The following is a 24,445-nucleotide window of genomic DNA, read 5'->3' as shown; positions in this document are numbered from 1 at the left end:
TTTCACAGAGAAAGCCACAACATCGTCTACAAGAAGTAGCCCCTTCGTGTTGTCCTACAACAGCAGCAGCAGCAGCACCAACACCAGCACCATTATCAACACCAACACCAACACCAGCACCATCCTTAGCAACAGTACCATCAAAAACAACTAATTCATTAATGACTTTATTAAGAACTCTCTCTCTTTTGATGGTTGTTGCTCCATCCAACACCATTTTAACTCTATGTACAACAGGAACAAAATTGGTTTCAACCAACCCTAGAGTTATTAGATATGACATTTGCAATTTCTCTTTTAATAGGGTAATCCATGGATAGACAACCTAAAATTGTAAAAATAAGTCATCAGTAAGAAATATCTGTTGCTACAGATGAATTGTTTATCGCAACATGTGTCACAAATGTTCCTAAAGATGATACATCTATAGCAACATGTGTCACATGTTGGAACACATTACTCGTCTGTAGCAACATTTGTGTCACATGTCGCAACATGCGAGTCATCTGTAGCAACATTTGTGGCACATGTCGCAACACATGATTTGTCTGTAGCAACATTTGTGTCACATGTAGCAACAGATGAATCATCTGTAGCAACATGTGACACAAATGTAGCAACATATGCCTATATACTAATAATAACTTACTGCATCAAAAGGAGGGTTAAAAAGATTCTGTAATATGCCCTTCTTTGGTATTTTTTGTTCTTGCCATCAACCATTTCATCATCCTTGGGGATAATCTCTCTTTTTCTGCAATTACTTAATGGGTCAAATAAGGAATGACTTCAAATGTCAGGCCTGTAAAAAAGGATAACTTGTCAATAATCAAATGTTGAATTATTACTTAATATAATATAAAAAGATTAAAAACATTCAGCTTTACCATGAAAGCCCATGGAAACCCAAACAAGTTACTGGTCTTTTCTCCTAAAGGACTCAAAAAAATGACCAAAATAGTTATTTCTGAAAAAATCTTCCAATTGATTTCTTTGAGGATATCTCTGAATTTGATGAAAGGTCTTCCCAGGACTGACTTAATAATGTTGTCACCATTAGTATCAGGCTGCAGCTGCACAGGGAAAGTGTCTGCATTGATGATTTTAATCCCATCCTCACCACTAGCATTGAACTCTTCATGAAGTTCTTGTTCTTCTTCATGAACTTCATTTATTTTTTCTTGTTGTGCCACAACTTCTACTTCTGTATTTTCCCCTTCTTCTTCCTGAGCTTTATTTATTTTCCCTTGTTTCTCAACCTCTTCTTGTTTTCCATCTTCTTCCTCCACTACTTGTCTTTGTTCATATTCCTTTTGACAAAATTCTACTTCTGCTTGAGAAGAAGAAACAACTTTAGTTTCAAGATTTTCTAAAAGTGTAGTATTTTCGTTCCTCTTCCTACCAATTTTAGAACTAGCCTTCTTCTGGATCTTTGTTTGGTCAGATGTATCAGTATCAAGTTTTCTTTTGACAAGAGTCATTATATTTGTATCTGCAACCACAAGTTAGAGCAGGGTAATAAGGATATAAGCAAGCAAATGTATTTCAAACCCTAATTAAATATTACCTGATAAGTTATATATCAACGATAAAGTACAAATTATGAGGACAACACAACACCGACTTTGTTGTAGAAGATAATCTGTGAGAGAAGTAAGAGAACGAGAAGTGTAATGTACTGGTAAAGGGAGAGGAGAGAAGAAACCTGAAATTAATATTAGTATAAAATATAAATAAATCTTGGAATATGAAATGACACATTTATAGAAGAGAGGAGAGAGGAGGAGAGAGGGGAGAGGAAAATGAAAATTAAAGTCGTTTATTTTTTTTTAATTAGGACAATTCAAACTGTGATATATGTTGCCACATATATATTATATGTTGCTACATATATACGATCTGTTGCCACATATAATCTTGTCGTGTTTATTACTACAGGAATTACATATGTTGCGACGCATATACTATCTGTTGCTACAGATGATTCGCTCTGTTGAGACATATAATTTTGATCCTTTCCATCATAGTTGACATTTGTTTAAACAAAATCGAAATAGTCATTAAAAATATTTTAATATATAACCACCTATCTAATTATTGGTTGTAAACACAACATTTTCATCGATCTTAGCTTTTTTTAGTTCTACGCATCTCTGCGTCTTCATTGTCACTAACATAACCATTTTGAGCCTTTACAATTCCATAATTCCATAGGAGTGAAGAATATCTCAAGCGAAGGGTGTCAGCACTAATTCCACATGATGGTACTTGTAATCCATCACTCAAATACTCAGTGTATGCAGCAACAAAAATTTCACAATCTCTGCATGGTATATCATCAATCAGAAAATATAATAACATCACATTTCGATAGTCATAATGCAAAATAATATTGTGATACTTATAAACTACTTCATTCTTGTTGGGCAATACCAGTAACATGGCTGACTTCGAATGAGTGAGATTTGTTCTTTTCTTGGTAACATTTAAGAACAGACCAGTTGATTCGCTCATTTTCCTCAAAAAATTCACTCAACTCAAGTACTTTGGCAACATTGTAGCCATCTTTTGAATCTCGGAGGATAGCTTTCTATTAGACCTATTTGAGTACATGGAATCATACACTTTTATGCACCGTTCCTTCAATGCAACGACTGCCAAAATCCAATGGAATTTCACATTATTATTTATAGGGACATAAACATCATCCGTCAAGTGTCAAGGCATTCCAGAAGGTATAACATACTCTTTCATTATGCCAATGATTTTATCCTCATATTCACTAGAATTGTCAATGTATATTTTGAACAAACAACTAGTGGTGGTATATTGATATTTAGAATGAATCTGTTGCTTCGACTTCTTACGCAAATAGTAAAATATGACATCAACATACTGCATACTTAGATGAAATAAGTGTATCAATTTAATTGTATATATTAATGTACTAAACAATACATATAAAAGTGGACATGAATTTACCTCATCATTCCAGCACCTATTGGGTTGAGACATTATGTAGAACCAGTCCTTATTCATTGGAAATGCAACTACTAAATCAAGTTGGCCAAATTCAAGTTTTGAGCTGTTGGTTAAGTAGTGATCCTCCTTGTTTCCTTTGCAATTGTGTAATCATTATAAATCATTATCTATTGGACAACAAGAAGAAATTCTAATAATAGTTGAACGACCTTACTTTACTTATTTTTTTGCATGATGCTTCTAAAGACCCTCGTTTATCCATTGCGAGAAAGATGGCATTTGCTCAGTTGGACCCTCGCTGTCAATGTTAAAACCTTTAAATGGATATTGTCGCTTCACATCACAACTGACAACTTCGACTTTCTTCCCTTTCTTTTTCCCTTTCACTTTTTCTTTCTGCTTCACCTTCTCCTTCTCCTTCTCTTTCTTCTTCTCCATATCCTTTGCCTTCTTTTTCTTCTCCTTCTCCTGTTTTGCCTTCTTCTCCTTCTCCTTCTCTTCTTCTTCTTCTTCTCCTTCTCCTTCTCCTTCTCCTTCTCCTGTTCTGCCTTCTTCTCCTTCTCCTTCTCTTCATTTGCCTTCTTCTCCTTCTCCTTCTCCTCCTTTGCCTTCTTTTCCTTCTCCTCCTTTGCATTCTTCTCCTTTTCCTTCTCCTCCTTCTCCTCCTTTGCCTTCTTCTCCTTTTCTTTCTTCTCAATAATCATCAAAATTGTTTGAGAAATAGATTTTTTCAACCTTCTACATCTCAGAGGTTGTGAAGTCTTCTTGGATCTTTGCACATCAATATTATGAGACATTTCCTGAAAAATATCAGAGAGTTTTTTTTAACACGACTAATACAATAATCATGTTGCTGCTCATATTCTTCGCATAGACAAAAAAAGGATTTCATGAGATTCTTGTATAATTTCATCTACAAGGTAAATAAAAAAATATTGAGATTTTACAATTCATTATAAAATAATAATAGTTGTATGTTGCAATCGATAGATAGTCCGTTGCAATAAATTAACATTATGTTGCACATATGTACCTGCTGTTGCGCAACATATACATCTTATGTAGCGACCGATGCATCATATGTTGACACATATGTACAGATTATTGCAACATTTGAATCATATGTGGCAACAAATGACCAACATATCACTAAAATGTGGCAACATACGTTATATATATTTTGGACGCCTGAACAACACTATATTTCTAAAATCATATCAACAAAATGGCCAAACAAAAGAATAACAACAACAAAAGAAAATGACTTTTCACTGAATGATAACATTACAGATACATTTCCTCAAAATAAGCATTTTTTGAGTTGACTGATTTTCTTTCATAAATGATAAATAATACACCATTATGTCGATTATTCAGTTTTTAGACCTACAAAACATTTTGTTGTTCAATAATCCAAGAAAAATACTTCAAAAATTGTAAGTATTTCAAAAAATAACTTATCCATTTCTAGTCAATTACGATTATAGATTAGAAAGATGAGAGAGTAATGGAGGATTGGAGAGGAAGAGTAACGACTGCAGAGGAAGAGTAACGACGGATTTCTAAGTTTCTAAGGAAGAAGATGAAGAAAAGAAGAGAAAAAAGAGAGGAGGGAAGATGAATTTTTTTCTTTTTAAATAATTTGATTTGAATTATAAAAATATTTTTTTTATATATTTTATAAAAGATTAAAAAGTAGGGAAAATACCCAAGTACCCCTCAACCTATGCCCGAAATCTTAGAGACACACTTATACTATATTAAGGTCCTGTTACCCCCTGAACTTATTTTATATGTAATTTTCTACCCCTTTTTAGCCTACGTGACACTAGTTCGAAAAAAAGTCAATCATCATTGGGCCCACAAGATAGTGCCACGTAAGCTAAAAAGGGGTAAAAAATTATTAATAAAATAAGTTCAGGGGTAATAGGACGTTAGTATAGTATAAGTGTGTCTCTGAGATTTCGGCACATTATTCCTAAAAAGTATTAAAAATTAGTTAATTACATTTTAAATAGAATTTGACCGTTTATTGACCAATCTGTCGCCAAAAACATAAACGAGCTTATTTGACACCTTTGGCTTAATTTTCTCATCTTACTCACTACACATCCAAAAGAGTAGCACACATGTCAACCACAACGCCGCCGTCACCGCCACAGCGTCTGGCTGCACTTCCTTGCCATACCTCAAACAAATTGCGTAATTATACACCCATCCAATCCTTCAACCGTAAGGATTTTTCCATTCGATGTGAATTCGAGAATAGTCAAAGGTGGACGGTTGGTTGTGTTTCGGGCACTGATCCAATTCATATTATTCTAAAACCTCCTTCCATTCCAATGACTTCAGCTGCTGTTTTAGGTTCATCTGGGAAGAATTCTAAGAGAGTTTGCTTATTCTATTGCAATGAAATGAAGGACCTTGCGGAGAGAATCGCTTCCCAATCCGACGCCATTGAGCTTCGTAACATCACTTGGAGGTATGATTTTCCCCTAACTACTTTCCTTTGGAATTTAATTTAGTTTTTTTAGGCTTGAAATTGTTGGAAATCAATTATTTCTCCTTCCTATCAAATATCTGACATTCTCATTTTATATAATGTTACAAATTTGTAGAATTTAAAATATAGTTTCATTTAGCAAATTTATGTAGTAATATCATGTTTTTTTTCATTCAATTTTGATTGAGTGCTGAGTTTTGCATATATTTGGACTTGTATAATTAATTAGTGATTGTGGAAGATACATTGAATATGCAATTCGTTTGCTGAGAAATAAAAATGATCCATGTATGAAAGTTTCATAAATAGAACACCATATCAAAATATAAAATTTAATGGCATTGATCATATGTGATGTTTCACGATAGAAAGTGTTTAGGATGGAGAGACTAACACTTGAAGAACAAGAATAAATAAAGGGAAACAATCTCGTTGAATTAGTTGAGATGCGTGTAAGCTGGCTCAGACACCACAATTATCAAATAAAAAGTGGTGGTGGGTGGGGGATCTCACCAGCATTTATTAAGGGATCTATACTTGACCAGAACTTTTAACTGTTTGGCTAATTTGTTTTTCCAATGCAGGCTATACAAATACAAAGTATACAATTGCGTCAATTTTAGTGTCACATTAAATGGGGGCAAAGGAAGTACAAAATTTGTCCTGATTACTATGTCTGTGAGGATAGTTTTTGATAATTGGAATTTTGCCTGCTTATTATGATATTAGAGTTTCACTCTTAGCAATTTACTAATATGCTTGTCAACATAGTTTTGAACTAAAAGTTCTATTGGATATATTTCTTTATCTGGACTTGGATACAGATCAAAATGAGGGTAGAATTAATTGGATTTTCTGATCTCTATCGCTGCATTGTTGGGGAGACAAACTATTTCAGTAGCAGTAACTCAAGCACTGTCTGTTGTAGAGTTTTTTCTGCAAAGTTGATTTGGTATTCAATAATTCAGGACTTTTGATCTTTACCTTATCCCAAAATAAAATTCAGGACTTTTGAAGATGGATTCCCCAACTTATTCATATCTAACGCTCATGGCATCCGTGGACAGCATGTAGCTTTCCTTGCTTCTTTTAATTCTCCTGGAGTAATTTTTGAGCAATTATCCGTCATTTATGCATTGCCAAAGCTCTTTGTTTCCTCATTCACACTTGTTCTTCCATTTTTCCCGACGGGCACATCTGAGCGTATGGAGGATGAAGGTGATGTTGCCACAGCTTTTACACTTGCCAGGATTTTGTCGAACACCCCAGTTCCTCGAGGAGGACCAACTAGTTTAGTTATATTTGATATCCATGCATTGCAGGTGTACACCAAATTCGAGTCTCCGCAAAAAAAGTGATGTTTTTTCGTGCTGGTCATCTTCTAGCTTATATGTCATCCTGTTGTTAAGCTGATGACACTTGTTTATATCACTTCTCTGATTACAGGAGAGATTCTACTTCGGAGACAATATACTACCATGCTTTGAGAGCGGGATCCCATTGCTTCTAAATAGGCTACAACAACTCCCTGACTCTGACAATGTAAGTTTCTTTTGTGTTCTCAAAGGCTAATTAAAGGCGCACTTAATCCCTGAAGCTTAGAAATGACCAGGGAGGCTCTTCGACTTGCTTAAGTTATGCTTCAATGTGGTCAAAGAACTAAAGCATGCACACTCATTGCTATGAATTCTATCTTGATTGAGCAGTGCTAAACAACAAATATAATTGGCAAATCAGTGCATTAGTTGTTAGGAAACTACTATGAATAAATTTGTTATGTTTTTCTTGATTTATATAAATATATATATTTCCTTCATTACACCTATTTTTTTGGAAATCCCACACTTAAATTGTGCTTTGCGCTTAAAGCTAGAATAGACCTGGAGCGCTTTTTGAGTTTTTCACTTCTGACAACACTGAATTTCTTCTCCTCTCTTTTTATCCTGGTATGAAGCAGAACATAAATGAATTAATCTTATGTTTGACATCTGTTGTGGGAATAACATTATTTTGCATTTTAATTTCCTTGTTTTCTTTACATAATCTGCTATTGAGGAACTCCAATAAACTAACATGTTGATAAAAAATTATAACATATAAAAGCTGAAGGGATCATGAGGATATTGATTGAGCAGTAAACAACAAATATAATCAGCAAATCAGTGCATTAGTTGTTAGGAAACTACTATGAATGAATTTGTTATGTTTTTCTTGAATTATATAAATATATGTATTTCCTTCATTACACCTATTTTTTCGGAAATCCCACACTTAAATTGTGCTTTGCGCTTAAAGCTAGAATAGACCTGGAGCGCTTTTTTGAGTTTTTCACTTCTGACAACACTGAATTTATTCTCCTCTCTTTTTATCCTGGTATGAAGCAGAACATAAACGATTAATCTTATGTTTGACATTTTTGCATTTTGATTTCTTTGTTTTCTTTATATAATCTGCTATTGAGGAACTCCAATAAACTAACATGTTTTCTTTACATAATCTGCTATTGAGGAACTCCAATAAACTAACATGTTGATGAATATTATAACATATAAAAGCTGAAGGGATCATGAGGATATTGAAACAAATATCCTTCTCATCTCATTAAGCTAAATGCTTCTATCCCTTCAGTTCAAACTCTGATGGGTAATCTGGGTAGATTTAACTCGCATTCTTTGATAAAGATGATTGTTACTAGAATCAAAGCATCTAATCTGGCAGAGTTGGTTACCTCAAGGCTCAAGCTTAAAACTGTTTATTTTCCTTTTTGATAATGATGGTGTATGGGCCGGTTTGGCCACAACTCAACTAATCCACCGGAAACCTGGTACTACCTCCCTCTAGTGTAGATACTGGTATCTTTGTCCATCAAATCTTAGGACATATGGAATGATACCTACTGTTGTTCCTTTTTTGGGATTTCAACCTTGCTCTCCCATTGTCATTTGAGCTTGATTGCCTTTGGGACACACCTATTGGTTTTTTAGGCTTCTTAAGAACTGTTCTAGTTTCGGTTTCCAGTTCAGATTTCTCAAACTGTTAGCTCTCAATCAGATATCATGTTATGATTCAGCAGTTCAGTATTCAAGCATGAATTTTTTTGAAGTATGAGTCCATCATATGATGTTAATGTAACAAATTCCTTTGAGAGGCTTTTCCTTTTTCATGAAGACGCAAAAAGAAATATAATGATCTTGGTCCTAAAGCTCTTAATTCACATAATGTTAGAATATGAATAGGTTTATACAATCCTATTAGAATAGGAATAGGTTTATACAATCCTATTTAGAAAAGGAATAGGAATACAAATAGGAATAGGAATAGTAAATAGTATCCTACTTGGTAAAAGATTATATTCTAGTGTCTATAAATAGGATCTCAATGTAATAACATAGACACCAACAACAATTCAACAATATTCTTTTCCTATATTTTAACGATCTTGGTACAAAATCAAAGAGCTTCCGCTGCCCGCAGGCGGCTTTTACTCATATATGCCACCCGGTTGGCCAACAATTATGTTAGCAAAAGTTGGGTCACCGTGCCATCATTACGGTGACTACTTTTTCATATTTAATTTGTGTAGCACCGTGCCATCCTTTTGGTGACTAACTTTTTTTTTTTCATATCTTATTTGCGTAGCACCGTGCTTCTCTCCGGAATACTTTTCTTATTTAATTTGGATAAAATGATCAAATGAGCCCCTAATCTATTACCGGATTTTCAATTACACACTTATACTTTACGAGGGTTCTATTACCCTGACTGATTTAAAAAATAAATTATTACCTCCCTAAAAAGTCACAACCACATTTGTGTTGATAAGTGCAATCCACGCGTTTGACACGTGTAACTTTTTTTTTTAATCTTTTTGTCCTTTTTAACTGATTATTTAATTCTTTTTTCTTTTTCCTTTTATTTCTTTCACTTCCTCTTCTTGTTCTTTCTCTTCCATCCTTCAATTCCATCTTACCATAAAGCCACAAGCAGAAAGCTTGAGAAGTGAAAAAAATTATGGTGGTAATTAGATGAATGACAAACCTCCGCGTCATTTTTGCAAGAGCAAGGGTTCAATAAGAGGAATGACCTAAAAAAAATTATTGGTCAAAATCTTTTTGGAAGAGGATGTTTTGAGAATTTTTTAAGAAGATCCCTAACATTATTAAGTTGTTTGGATGAATTTTGTTAACTGAAAAAAACTGTTACAATAGCTTCAAAATGATAATTCAATGGTGTTTTAATGGCTAAGTTGATTTTGAAAATGGAGGTAAAGTAATTTACTTAATAATTACCCTTCGGGGTGGCCCAGTGGTTTAAGCTTGGGACTTCCATGTTGGAGGTCTCAAATTCGAAATCGGGCCAGCGAAAGCAAGGGGTTTGCGTTCTGGGTCGAGCTCGTCGCACCAGGCTTGCCTAGTGCGGGTTACCTCTCCTATGTGGTTTGCGAGTTATTGCATAGGAGCGGGGTTTTACCCTGTGCGCACCCAAAAGGGTAGCGGCTGCGGGTTTCCCTTGTCGTCAAAAAAAATTTACTTAACAATTTTTTATTGTGTGGAGAGTAGGTAAGAGGTTTCTATCTAGAATTATAATATGTTAATAGATATTGTAATTGATGATGTTTCCTGATCATGATGGTGAAATTTGATGGCTACCATGGATGCTGTAATAAGTTCTTAAGAAAAAGAAGAAAAGAGATGAGATAAAACAAATAAAGAAAAAAAATAAAAATGAAAGGAATATTAAAAATAAAGTTTTAATATTTATATTTGATCTTCACTCTCTCAAAGGGAGTGAAATACACTTACTTTGCCACATAAGCATTTAGGGAGGTAATAATTTCAATTTTAAATAATTCACGGGGTTATAGGACTCCCGTAAAGTAAAAGTGTATAGTTGGAAATTCGGTAATAGGTAGGTCTCATTTGACAATTTTCTCTTTAATTTGCGTAGTACCATGGGTTGTTTTTCCGAACTACTTTCTCATATCTGAGTTGCATAGCACCGTGTGTCTTTTTAGTGACTCCTTAGATTTGATTTGCATAGTTCCATTCGTCTTTCGATGACTTTTCAAATTTGATTTGCGTAGGGTGTGCCATCATTCCAATCCTACCTATATAATTTCTCCTTTTTATTAAGTTTGTGCCATCATTCCGACCCTACCCATATCGTTTCTCTTTTTCAATGGGATCGTTCCATCAATTTGAACTATCTTATATAATTTCTATTCTCTAGTTGGGAGGTGATATCATTCCGACTCTACCTATATAATTTTATTTCTTTGATTATGATCACTTTCAGCCATTAAATCTAATACTCCGATATATGAGCATGTTCCAACCAATTTTTCGGTGACTTGTTTAATATCGACTCATCTATTGATTCCAACATGATCCATATACATTATATTAGATTTTGAGCACCTTGTTGCTCGAGGGAATTTAGTAGCCTTTTACGTCGATTATTTGAGTTACTCTATGGTCTGAAGTAGTCTTTGCAAGTTTGGTTTGGGAAGTTCAACACTAGAATATTATCTCTGTGTTTACCGACATTATGCATCGAATCCAGTATTTAATAAGAAGACAAGCACATTGAGATTGATTGTCAATTTTGTGAAGTCGACTGATCAAATTGCAAATATCTCACCAAGGCACTCATTGGTACTCGTATTGATTAAATATGTAACAAGCTAGGTACATGAATTGTGTGCACTAGGTTGAGGGGGAGCGTTAGAATATGAATAAGCTTATACAATTCTATTAGAATAGAAATAGCTTTATACATTCCTATTTAGAATAAGAATAGGAATACAAATAGGAATAGGAATAGTAAATAGTATCCTACTTGGTAAATGATTGTATTCTAGTGTCTATAAATAGGATTTCAAATGTAATAATGTAGACCAACAACAATTCAACAATATTCTTTTTCTCACACATAACAGATGTGCTTATGACATTGGAGGAGGCTGTGCTTTCACTTACTGGTTATATGGATGAACTAATGGAAGTGGTCAATAGTAAAATAATTTTTGTGCTGATAATTAACCTCTATTGTTTCTCTTCATCAAAAAAATTGAAATGTAATTTCTCTCTCTGTAGATATCTATAGCTTTTCCTGATGATGGTGCATGGAAACGTTTTCACAAGCAGCTTCAGCATTTTCCTATGGTATTCCTTCAAAACTAATTTGGTGCTCTAAAAAACTCCGTCAGCATGATGATTAGACATTTGCATTCATGCTTTTATGCGCTTACACATTCTAACGAGGGATCAAATAATATTTACCTTCCATGGTCTCATATTTCAAGTTTTTTCCTTCTGCACTTGTAATTTACTGATTGCAAGTAGCACTATTGACCATTATATTGCAATGAGGTACTAATGTCCAAAACTGGAAGCCCTAAACTACTTAAAATAAGTTCAAATTGTATTGGACAAATTGAAAATAGGAGTATTGTCTTTTAAATATGTGCTGGAGTACCTGTGCCTAAAGTTGGAGTCCATAAACCACATAAATAAGTGCATAGTGACTAACATTATAAAATGGTCCCTCACTTTCCCCTCACAAAGCAAAATAAATAGAAGATGCAACAACTACAACATACCCAATGTAATCCCACAAGAGGGGTCTAGGGAGGTTAGTGTGCAGGGTCAACTCAACCATTAGACTACTAAATCAATGACTTGGGGCCCCAATTTTTCCCATATATATATACACAAATATATGTATATGTATACACACACACACAGACATATATATATATATGTGTGTGTGTGTGTACATATACATACACATATATTTGTGTGTGTATATATATACATATATATATATTTGTGTGTGTGTGTGTGTATATATATATATATATATAGAGAGAGAGAGAGAGAGAGAGAGAGAGAAATTATATTTTCTATTGAAAAGATTCTTTTCAAATTGAATAGTACATGGATATTTTTTTCTAATGTACTATTAAATTTGAAAAGAATATATTGGGTAGAAAATATAACATAGGGGTCGTTGTAATAATTGAGGAATGAAATAGTCTTAGGTAATTGTAGTATCCTTTCGTACGTGGCTACCTATTTTATTCCCTCATTTATATTCTGATGCCACATGAACCCATATTTGTTCCCTTGGCGGCTCAAACTCACGACCAATGCCAATTCTGCCGGAGCTATTCTATAAGTAGGAATACAAATAGGTTGCGTATCTGGGAGAAGGTCAATACCGAACTTTATTTCCCTTTAGGGAGGAATACCGGGTAAGTCATCTGGATACACTTCCATAAACTCATTTACAACGGGGACCGGCTCAACTATAGGGCTTTCGGAATTTGCATTCCTCACCCAACCTAATTACTGAATATTTAGAAGTCTCCCAAACGATTAAATCTTCTGCTTAATGCAAAATCTATTGTTGCAACATTTCAAAAAGATCAAATTTGTTTTTTGCTGTCTTCTTCAAATTCAAACATTGCAACAAGTATCATTTTACTGAAGCAACACAACACTATTTTGATATCATTAAATCTACTTATTAAATTCGGCATAATACTATTTTGATATATTTATATCAACTTATCAAATTTTTGGTCAGGTTTTATTATTCTTATTACTTTTAATTTGCATTGTTTACATTCTTACTTCATAAGGTCTATGTACATCCTATCATCTGCAAACCTCACTTGTAGGATTATATCGATTACACTAGGTATGTTATTGTTATCCAATTTATACATGTCTAGAAAGAAAAAAAATCAACGGCTCTTTATAAAGTTTGGCTTTTGGCCCCCAATCGCGTTGAGACGGCTCTAGTAGTATGTAAGGAGACCATACCCCTACCTTGGGAGGTAGAGAGGCAAGTTGATTAAGGCATGTCTGTATTGATTTTGGCAACAACACCATGCTATTGATCCTGAGATTAAGGCATGATTGCTTAATGCTTTATGTTTGGTGAGGGGTTAGAGAAGGAGAGAAGTGGATCATGCTAAGTTATGAACTTCTGAAAGTGCCCGAGCTTACGAAGTATACTTCCTTCTTTCTCTTGATTACAAAGCACCACAATCTAAAACTGTCAAAAGAATTTGAACATGATTGTTGCAACTGTTCATTTCTTAATTTAAGATGTCATCACATGAGGTGTGCATGTCTGTATTGATAGTGACGACAACACCATGCTATTTTGGGTGTTTGTTTTCTAGACTTGGCAGATCTGGGAGACACCATCATCTTTTTGTTTGTTGAATTAAGTCTATTTCCTTATAATTAAGTCCTTAAATAATCAAACTGCTGAATTTTTTTTATCATTTCATTAAAAGTCTACATCTTGTTTTTCAATTTGCTTTATATCTGAAACCATGTTAGTGATGCTCATTGACATGGCTTATATTGATTATCAGATTGTCTGTGCTAAAGTTAGGGAAGGTGATCAACGAATTGTACGGATTAAGGAGGGAGACCCTGCAGGACGTCATGTTGTGATAGTGGATGATCTTGTACAATCAGGTGGCACCCTAACAGAATGCCAGGTGAGAAAGCATTTGGACATAAACTGAGTGATATCTGATAAAAGAAGAAGTGATATTTGAAGTTCAGTTGAAAAAAAGGTTTTTGAAAGTTGAAGTTATGTTTGGACATGTAGAAAAATGTGGAAGTTTTGTAAGGGAAATTTTTTACATGAAAAACTTTTTCTCAAGTTTGGAGTGAAAAACTGACGCAATTTATAACCAATCAGGCCCCTAGTAGCGTTGTCTGCTACTCTACATTCTACATCTGGACAAATCTACTTATCTCACATTAGTATTATTTGCTCATTTAGCTATAAATTAATGACCTAGTCTGTCTTGGAAAAAGAAAAGGAGAAGTGTTAACTTTCCATATGGTCTAATACTCCAAAATAGAAGTTCTGGTACTCTTGCAACTCATATCCATTGTGACTAATTTGAATTACTTGTCAGAAATTGGTGAAGAAACTATTATGTATGATATTTCGTTTTGCACATAATCTCTGATAAGTGAAAAGCTTGCCTCATTTAGGAAGTTGATAACTATATTGTTTTGGACCCTTCAAAATCATGTCAATCGTTTTGATACGATTTGGATGTGGGATTAACACCCAATCTGGTCAACTTGCTTTTGAATAGTTTATCAACTAGCCCTAGGATTATGGAACAAAGGATTTTATCTCAGACTAGACCAATGTATTGATGGCGATACGATGTGATAAAATGCAAGAGAAATTAAGTCAAGAAATAGGTTACTTGTCTTAACGGGCAAAGTGAGCGTCCCTTTTTTGAATTCAGGAATTTAGAATCAATCAAATCTACGAATAACCGCGTAATAGCCAACCACTCTACCACTGAGGTACCAAGGAACACCAGGAGATCCAATGATACAGAGTTTAATCCCCCTTCTCAACCCATAATCAATATGAGCTTGAAGCCTCCTTCGTAACTCCTGGAAATTCTTCCTGATTCCCTTGCATGATTTAGTGGACTTACCTTGGGTGCTTTGACTATATATGTATTTTTTTGAAACGGGTAACTTGTATTCCTCAACATTAAGGGCTATGCTGGCCACCTCCTGAAAGTGTTAACAAAGTAGAGAGGAAAAAAAGAAGAAAAAAGAAACACCAATACTTACAAAGAACCTACGAAATCAACTAATTGGATTTCCTCTTCTATATTATGTTCTTTATACCAAAAACCTAAGGAAGTAATTCTTCCCATTTAATCTTCTGCATTGAGCATTCTTTTCCATAAAAATCCTCTCATTCCTTTCCTTCCAAATATTCCACTAGATACAAGCAGGTGTCCTCCACCACTTCTTTTGACTCTTGCTAACCCAACAACTCAATAAATCTGTTGTGTGTTCAGGCATACACCAGTTTAGGCTAGCTAAATTGAGGAATAAATCCTATACTTGTGTTGTTACTTTGCAATGCCAGTGCCTCTTTGCATAGTAACCATCTAAAGTATCACGCCCCGAGCTACCCCCGAGATGCGGACACGAAACTTAGAACCACAGGTGATCCCAAGCTAACCTTGCTGGCATGATCATGAGCATACTAAAGATAATAAGCTGATGCAGAAGCTAAATCATAATTAAATTTAAAAAGATGGGGAATACCCATATTTTATAACTGAGATATTTGAAACAATGAGTTTAATACAAAGGAAATATTAACTCAATACTAAGCTGAATCTAACTATGTTTGAAATAAACCTCTAAATTTGATTAGAAATACTGAGACAAGCCCCAGCTAAATCTAGCAAAAACTAAAACTAAAGAGACTAAAGACTGAAATGAAACTCATAATTGTTGTCCTAGGAGAATGAGGACTCACCACTGAATCTGCTGAACTGGAGAACGAAAAATCGATCTATGCGTGATCTGGATGCTGAGAACCTGAACCTACATCACGAGATGATGTAGCGCACGTATGCGTCACTAGTTGAAAGGTACTAAGCATGTAGGATAAAGTAAAGCTGAAATAAAACATAACTGAACAAGCATAAAAGCAAGTATAATAATCTGACCATCATATACTGAATTTCTGAGCTAACTGAATGCAATGACCAATTTATAACATGCTGAAACTGAATATTGAGTATATTGATAAATGGTCAATGGAGAGAGTCTGACTGATATGTGGGAGCTACTAATAACCGATAATAAAACCACATGAGCTAAATGTGGAGTCCGATGTATACGCCCCATTGAGAGGACCCAATATACCCTGCCAAAGGTATAAATGCATGCTGGCGGGTGATCACTAAACTGATTGCCCACAGAGGGGACTTACAACCTACTTCGCTAGTAGTTCTGCGACTATAGGGTACGCTAAACCCTAGTCCAACTCGGTATTATGCTATTCCCAATGAATTTTGTAAATTAAATGATTATGTCTGAGTTTATGTAAATACTTGATAGCTCGAAACTGAACATGCAAACTGAGAATGCCATAATTAATCCGGTAATTATGCATTTATAACTGAGGCATGTATATCTAAAGTGTCTGAATTCTGAAATATCTGAGCTAGCATGTGTAATTCAAGAACTTATAGAAATACATAGCTAGGGTTCTGAAATTCATGCGATAATCTGAGTAATAACATGATAATCTGATTTGGAACATATATTTAACTAAATCATGAAGTTCTATCAAAGTTCTAGAAACCCTAGGTTTAATAATAATAAGAGAATCAAGAATCTGACTAAAAATTAGAGACCCAATGGGTGAAAGGAACCCACTAGTGAAATCTCACATATCTGGTGATGAAATCCACGGAAAAATAGTTAAGTTTTGTGGCTAGAACTGCTGGACACTTGTTTCGTTCTTGAAGTAGGGTTCTCGAATTTTTTCTCCTTTCTTGCTTCTAGTTTTCTAACTTTTGATTTAATACATAGATGTGTTTTAATTATGTTTCTAGGCTTAAACTGACTAAAATATGATGATTTAGGGTCAAAACGACGTAACTTAGGGTTTAAACGGAGTGGGAAAGGTCCAAAAGACCCCTGGGAAGGTTGCTGTTTGACCAAACGAAGGCCAGGCCTGACGGTCCGTTGTTTGCCCTACGCCCCGTCGTTGGGGCCTTTTCGACAAGCCTTTACTAAAATGGGCATAACTTTTTACTCGAATGTCTGATTTTAGCAAGGTTTGTAACTATGGAAGGCTAATTCAATTATCTATATGTGGGTAGGTTATGAGACATCTAATTCATCTTGTGCTAAGAGTTTAGACCATTTGAAGTTGACCCAACTGCATTTCCCCTTAGCTGTCTGCAAATTTTCCACCTACGGTCAGACCTACGGTCTACGGACTGTAGGTCCACCTACGGACCGTGCTGGTCATCCGTAGCTCTTGTCAGAGAGTGGGTGAATGGGGGTCTCGATCGACGGTCACGGACTACGGACCGTCGTCTAAAATATGGATCGTCGGTCCGTCCATCGATGAATACTTAGCCAATTTTTTCCCGGCTGAATTTTTGGAAGTTTCTGATCCCATCGATGTTTGTGCAGGACGGATCGTGGTTGAGACTACGGTCCATAGATGCCACCGTTGGTAGCACCTACAGATTTTTCTGATAAACGAATTTTTGGTCTGTTTTGGCTACGGGGTGTTACATTATCTCCCCCTTGGGAACATTCGTCCTCGAATGAAGACTAAACTAGCTGAAATAGAGAGAGAGAGAGCTGCAAACCCCACTACTAAACACTGAGAACCGAGTTTCTGACTAAATTGAGTTCTGAGTACATGCAATTACGCTGAAAATGCAAGTACAAACTGAGGGAACATGATTCTAAAACTGAATTTTTGCATGAATTACTACAAAACTGAAGAGGAACTATTACCTAAAGCTGGAATGGAATCGGAAGGAAAGAGGCTAGGATACTTGGCTTTCATGGCTGCTTCTGCTTCCCAAGTAGCTCCCTCTACGGACTGACTCCTCCACAAAACCTTGACTGAAGTAACTTCTTTATTTCTCAATCTTCTAACCTGACGGTCAAGAATCTTAACTGGTACATTCTCATAAGAAAGACTATCATTCACCGCCACACTCTCTAATGGCACTATAGAGGCTGGATCACCCATACACTCCTTCAAGAGTGAGATGTGGAAGACCGGATGCACTGCTGCTAATTCTGCTGGAAACTCTAACTCATATGTCACCTTGCCAACCCTTTTTAAGATCTTGTAAGGGCCGACGTATCTAGGACCGAGCTTCCCTTTCTTTCCAAATCTCATCACCGCTTTCATAGGTGAGACCTTCAGAAAAACCCAATCATCAACTTGGAACTCTAGATTCCTTCTTCTTACATCTGCATAAGATTTCTGACGACTTTGGGCTGTCTTAAGTCTATCTCTAATAAGTCTCACTCTCTCCATAGCATCAAGGACTGAATCTGGCCCTATTAAAGTTGTTTCACCTACTTCAAACTAACAAACAAGAGATCTACATCTACGCCCATATAAAGCCTCATAAGGGGCCATCTGAATGCTGGAATGATAGCTATTATTGTAGGCAAACTCAACAAGAAGAAGGTGATAATCCCAACTACCTTTGAAATCGATCACACAAGCTCTCAAAATATCCTCTATGGTCTGAATTGTACGCTCTGCCTACCCATCCGTATGTGGATGAAGTGTTGTACTAAGATTAAATTGATTACTAAGACCTTTCTGAAATGACTTCCAGAAATGGGAGGTAAACTGAGGACTTCTATATGAGATGATAGACAAAGGAACCCCATGTAACCTCACAATCTCATTAATGTAAATCCTTGCATAGTCTTCTGCCGAATATGTATTCTTGACCGCCAAGAAGCTAGAAGACTTAGTCATCCTATCAACTATCACCCAAATGGAGTCATTTTGTCTGCGAGTACGCGGTAATCCTGTGATGAAGTCCATATTGATCACATCCACTTCCAAGTAGGAATATCGATCTCTTGAATCATACTCCCTTGTTTTTGATGTTCTACCTTGACTTTCTAGTAATTGGGGCACTTACTCACAAAGTATGCTATATCCCCTTCTTCATGTCATTCCACCAATAGACTTCCCGCAGATCGCGGTACATCTTAGTGGAACCTGGATGAATAGAGTACTGAGAGTTATGGTCTTCTGCAAGAATATGCTGTCTCAACTTGCCCAAATCAGGAACACACAAACTACTCTGGTAGCGAAGTACACCATCTCCCCCTTGAGAGAAAACCTCCACTCTCTGATTATGGACTGCATTCTTAAGTTCAAGCAAAATTGGGTCACTGTGTTGCTTTTCCTTAACCTCCACTACCAAAGAAGATTCTTCCCTATTCTGAACTATTACACCACTATCTAATATGCTCATAAGGCGAATTCCCAAGAGAGCAAGCCTGTGAACATCCTTCACTAGCTCCTTCCGTTCTCCCTCAACATGGGCTACACTACCCATATATAATCTACTAAGAGCATCTTCTACTACATTCGCCTTACTAGAATGATAATGCACACTCATATTATAATCCTTAAGAAATTCAAGCCATCTTTTCTGGCGAAGATTCAACTCTTTCTGGGTGAACACATACAGAAGGCTCTTATGGTTAGTGAACACATCTACGTAAACACCATACAAGTAGTGTCTAAAATATTAAGTGCAAACACCATTGTTACAAGCTCGAGGTTATGAGTTGAATAGTTCTTCTCATGAACCTTAAGTTGTCTATAGGCATAAAGCTATCACCTTACATCGCTGCATCAACACACAACCTAGGCCAACTCTGGATGCAACACAATAAATCACATAACTATTTGAACCCTCTGGTAGACACAAGACAGGAGCTGTAGTCAATCATGTTTTCAATTCTGCAAAGTTTTTATCACAATCATCTGACCATTGAAACATGACCATCTTCTGAATCAACCTAGTCAATGGTGATATGGATGAAAATCCTTCCATAAACTTTCTGTAATAACCTGCTAGACCTAAGAAACTTCTGATTTCTATAGCAGAGGTAGGTCTTGGGCATTTTTTCACTGCTTCTATCTTCTGTGAATCTACTCGGATCCCTTCGCTAGATACAATGTGACCAAGGAAAACAACAGATTGCAACCAAAACTCATATTTGCTGAACTTAGAGAATAACTGGCGATCCTTGAGAGTCTGCAGAACAACTCTCAAATGACATGCATGTTCTTCCTCACTTCTAGTGTAAATGAGGAAATCATCAATAAAGATGTTTACGAACAAGTCCAAGTACTGTTTGAACACTCTGTTCATCAAATCCATGAAAGCTGCAGCAGCATTGGTTAGTCCAATTGACATAACTACTAATTCATAATGACCATACCGTGTTCTGAAGGCTGTTTTCTGAATGTCACTATCTCTGACTCTGAGCTGATGATAACCCGATCTGAGGTCTATCTTTGAGAAATGACTAGCACCCTGAAGTTGGTCAAACTAGTCATCAATTCTGCAGATGGGATACTTATTCTTGATTGTCTTGTTCAACTGTCTATAGTCAATGCACATTCTGAGAGAACCATCTTTCTTCTTTACGAACAATACTGGTGCACCCCATGGTGAAATACTAGGTCTGATGAAACCCTTATTTAGAAGGTCTTTCAACTGCTCTTTCAATTCCTTAAGCTCTACTGGAGTCATTTGTAAGGAGGAATAGAAATAGGCTGGATATCTGGAAAAAGATCAATTCCAAAGTTGATTTCCCTTTCGGGAGGGACTTCGAGAAGATCTTCTGAAAATACTTTTGGAAATTCACAGATTACTGGAACTGACTCAAGAATTGGGGTTTCAAGGCTAAAATCCTTAACCCGAACTAGATGATAGAGATAACCCTTAGATATCATCATTCTGGCCTTAAGGTTAGAAAAATCGACCCATAGGCGTTAAGCTACTACCCTTCCATTCTAGGATTTGTTCGTTTGGAAACTGAAAACAAACAATCCTAATTCTGCATTCAACTGAGGTATAACGTGAGTGTAACCAATCCATGCTTAGAATGACATCGTAGTCTACCATTTCTAACTCTACTAAATCTGCTGAGGTGACTTTCTGAGAGACTGTGACGGGGCAATTTTCTATATACCCGTCTAAGCTATAATTTGGTCACCGACTGGAGTAGAGACTGAGAAAGGTTCTGAGAGAGTTTTTGGATTGACATTGAATTGGACTGTTATGTAAAGAGCACTGTTGTGAAAAGCGTGCTTCAAAGCAAGGCGGCCCTTGTGCGCTTCTTTATCTTGAGGCGAGGCATTTGAAAAAAGCTCTCGCTTCAGATGAAGAAGCGAGAAGCGACCCTAAGGCAAAAGCGCAATAAAACGCGCTTTTTATAAAAAAGCGACAATTAGTTTTTTTTTAAATTAGTTTTTTATAAAAAAATTAGGTTTTTTTTTAAAAATAATCTGAAATATACAATATGGTTTCTTTCTCTCCTCACGACTCTTCTTTCCCTTCTTTCTCTCCTCACGATCGTGATTGAGGCTGCCTTTCTCTTCAACCTCGACCGCGACTGCAGGTAACCTTTTGTTCATTTCTTTTTTAGCCAATGTTTATTAGTTCACCTCTATGAGTTTCTTTTCTCCTTAAATATACAATCTTCGCCTGTGCTTCATCTCTTTTTCTCTCTGAGTTTCGACTATTCTAGTTTTTTCTTCTTCTCCTCTTCTTTTCTTCATCTGCTGCAATCTGCTTAGTTTCTAATTACTGACTGCTGCCTCCTCTGTTTTTTTTTCAGTTCTTGTTGTTTTTTTCGTTTATATTTTGTGATCAGTATGTATGCTAGCAACTTTTTTTGTTATTTTTTGACACTTCCTTTTTGTTTGTAGTATTTAGTGAACTTGTATTTTCTCATTCAAGATGTCACAAAAGAGGGATCCGGCTTGGGCATATGGAACTCCTATGGGTAACACAAAAGTCAAATATATCTTTTGTGATGTGACATACAATGGCGGAATCTTTCATCACAAAAGGCATCTCATGGGTGGCTATAGAGATGTAAAAGTATGTCCGGAAGTCCCGAATAAAGTGAGGGAAGAGATCAAAGAATATATGTTCAAGAAAAATGAGTTTAAAACTCAGATAAACCATGAAGCATCCATGGTTAATCTTGTTGATGATGATGAAATGGATGATGATGAATTTGAAGTGAATATGCCAATGCCAATGCGGCCTCCCTCAAAGCAACAAAGGATGCCTTCAGTAGTGGGAGTGGGTCTTCCATCAATAGCACCGTCAAGGGTCCTTTTAATCTCTATTTCTCGCAAAAATCAAACGAAAAGAGAAAAGTTGAACCTTTTGACTTAATCTTCTAGAAAGATTTTGAGGGATCGTGCTGTATCTGCTTTTGCTAGGTGGATGTATGATGTAGGACCTCCTTTCAATTGTGTTAACTACACAGATAGTTTTGGTGAATTCATTGAGACAGTCGGCCAATATGGCCCTGGAATGAAGCCTCCCACCTATCATGAGGTAAGAGTTCCTTTTCTAAAAAAGGAGGTGGAGAGGACAAACAAGATAGTAGAAGAACATAAGGTTTAATGGAAAACGTATGGTTGTTCCATTATGATGGATAAATGGACAACAAGGAATGGAAAAATGGTCATTAATGTTTTGGTGAACTCTCCAAGTGGGAGTGTATTTCTTGAATCTTATGATGCTAGTAACTCTTCTACCGACTCTAATAAGATGTTTAATTTGTCTGAGAAGACTATCATGAAGGTAGGGCAGGAAAATGTGGTGCAAGTTGTGACTGATAGTGCAATTGAGAACAAAAAAGCAGGTAACATGTTAAAGGGAAAAGTTCCCACATATTTTCTAGACTCCTTGTGCTGTTCACTGTATTAACTTGATTTTGGTGATATTTTCAAAGAAGCCCCGTATTCTACAAGTGAACTTCAGTCTTGATATTTAATTTGCTTTTTTAAACTTCATGTTAGATTTCTTTACATTTTAACTATCATTTTCTTGACAGTTTTTGGCAAGGCTGTTAGGATACATGCTTATATCAATCAAAGGGCAAAGAAATTTGGTAAAATCTGCCAAGACAAGATTTGCAACAGCTTTTTTGACTTTGTATAGTTTTTATAAGCAAAAGAAAAAATTTGAGAAATTTGTTTATGTCAACTGAATGGAATGAGAGTATTTATTCAAAGGAACCTCTTGGTAAAGAAGTTGCGAGACATATTATTAGTCCATTTTTGTAGAATGATGTTGTTCAAGCACTTCGAGTTGGTGGTCCTTTAATTCATGTACTTCGTATGGTAGATGGGGAGAAAAAACCACCAACGGGTTACATTTATGAAGCCATGGATAGGGCCAAAGAAAGTATTGAAAAGGCATTCAATTAGGATACAAGGAAATATCAAAGTGTTTTTGAAATCATTGATGCAAGGTGGACAAATCAACTTCATCAGCCTTAGCATGCAGCGGGACACATTTTGAACCTAGTGCTCTATTATAAAAATAATGACATGAAGACTTTAACAGAAGAAGTGTGGCAGGGATATCATAAATGCGTTGAGAGGATGATCCCATATAAAACTTTGCAAGACAAAATAGGGGAGGATCTTGGTGTGTACATGAAAGCGGATGGCCTACTTGGAATTGAATCAGCCATTAGAGCTAGAACCTTGAGATCACCAGGTGAGAATTTCATCTTTTAATTGTTTACAACTTCAACTTTTAAGTTATTACACATCTTTTAAAATAACTCTTCTACAGTTGAATGATGGATGCAATATGGTCATAATGTCCCAAACTTGCAACAATATGCTATAAGAGTACAAAGTTTAACTTGTAGCGCATCCGGTTGTGAGAGAAATTGGAGTGTGTATGAACATGTGAGAAACTACATTACATTAATACATTATTACTAATTTAATTGTTATCTTAATCATCCCAAGTCCTCCTATAAATTACTTTCTACTATGTGCAGATTCATAGTAAAAAGAGAAATAGGCTGGAGTTGACACGCCTCAATGATCTAATAGAACATTGGCGCGTCGTTACAAGGTCGTAATACCATTAATCCAATTTTGTTGGATAGTATTGATGAGGCAAATGAATGATTTAACTAGAGCACCACAAGATCACCAAGATGAAGTGTACGAAGGAGAAAGTCTCACTTATGGTGATGTTTCTGTGGCAAGTGGTATTGAGGAGAATATTTATAGTTTTAGGGGGAGTACAGTAAGGGGCAAGGAAAGAGAAGTTGGAGGTTCTAGTTCAAGTCGAAACCTTGTTGATGAGCCTTCTGATGATGAAGAAGATGATGACCAAGTAGAACCCTTGGTTATGGCACTTGAAGAGTTTGAGGATCTTGTTGAAGAATAGGAGTTTGAATCTTTGTGATTTAATTATGTTTTTGATTTTTTGCTTTATATGTTATGACTTATGAGTATCATTGACTATGTAATTTCTTTCAATCTAAGACTACATTATCTCTATTTGGTTATTTAATTTTTTTT

General features: G+C 35.8%; 1 protein-coding gene across 5 annotated transcripts in view; it reads left to right on the top strand.

Moving 5' to 3' along the window:
* The first annotated feature begins 5,025 nt into the window (after positions 1–5,025).
* LOC101259040 (ribose-phosphate pyrophosphokinase 4) overlaps positions 5,026–24,445 on the top strand; it is a 38,484-nt gene continuing 19,064 nt past the window's right edge. The window contains exons 1-9 of one of the 5 annotated variants that reach the window (XR_011220589.1): positions 5,026–5,464; positions 6,492–6,807; positions 6,932–7,027; positions 11,581–11,649; positions 13,878–14,006; positions 21,806–22,758; positions 22,951–23,621; positions 23,700–23,818; positions 23,914–24,424. Coding sequence is in view for 2 of the 5 variants with exons in the window: in XM_004237293.5 (XP_004237341.1) it covers positions 5,112–5,464; positions 6,492–6,807; positions 6,932–7,027; positions 11,581–11,649; positions 13,878–14,006 (963 nt within the window). In the remaining 3 variants the exon portion in view is untranslated. Of the gene's footprint in view, positions 5,465–6,491; positions 6,808–6,931; positions 7,028–11,580; positions 11,650–13,877; positions 14,007–21,805; positions 22,759–22,950; positions 23,622–23,699; positions 23,819–23,913; positions 24,425–24,445 lie in introns of those variants that run through there. The other 4 variants (XR_741050.4, XR_011220588.1, XM_004237293.5 and 1 more) reach the window with 4 other exon arrangements.

The sequence above is a fragment of the Solanum lycopersicum genome, chromosome 4 (genome assembly GCF_036512215.1).
Source record: "Solanum lycopersicum chromosome 4, SLM_r2.1".
NCBI lineage: Eukaryota > Viridiplantae > Streptophyta > Magnoliopsida > Solanales > Solanaceae > Solanum > Solanum lycopersicum.
This window is presented reverse-complemented; position numbering and strand designations above follow the sequence as displayed.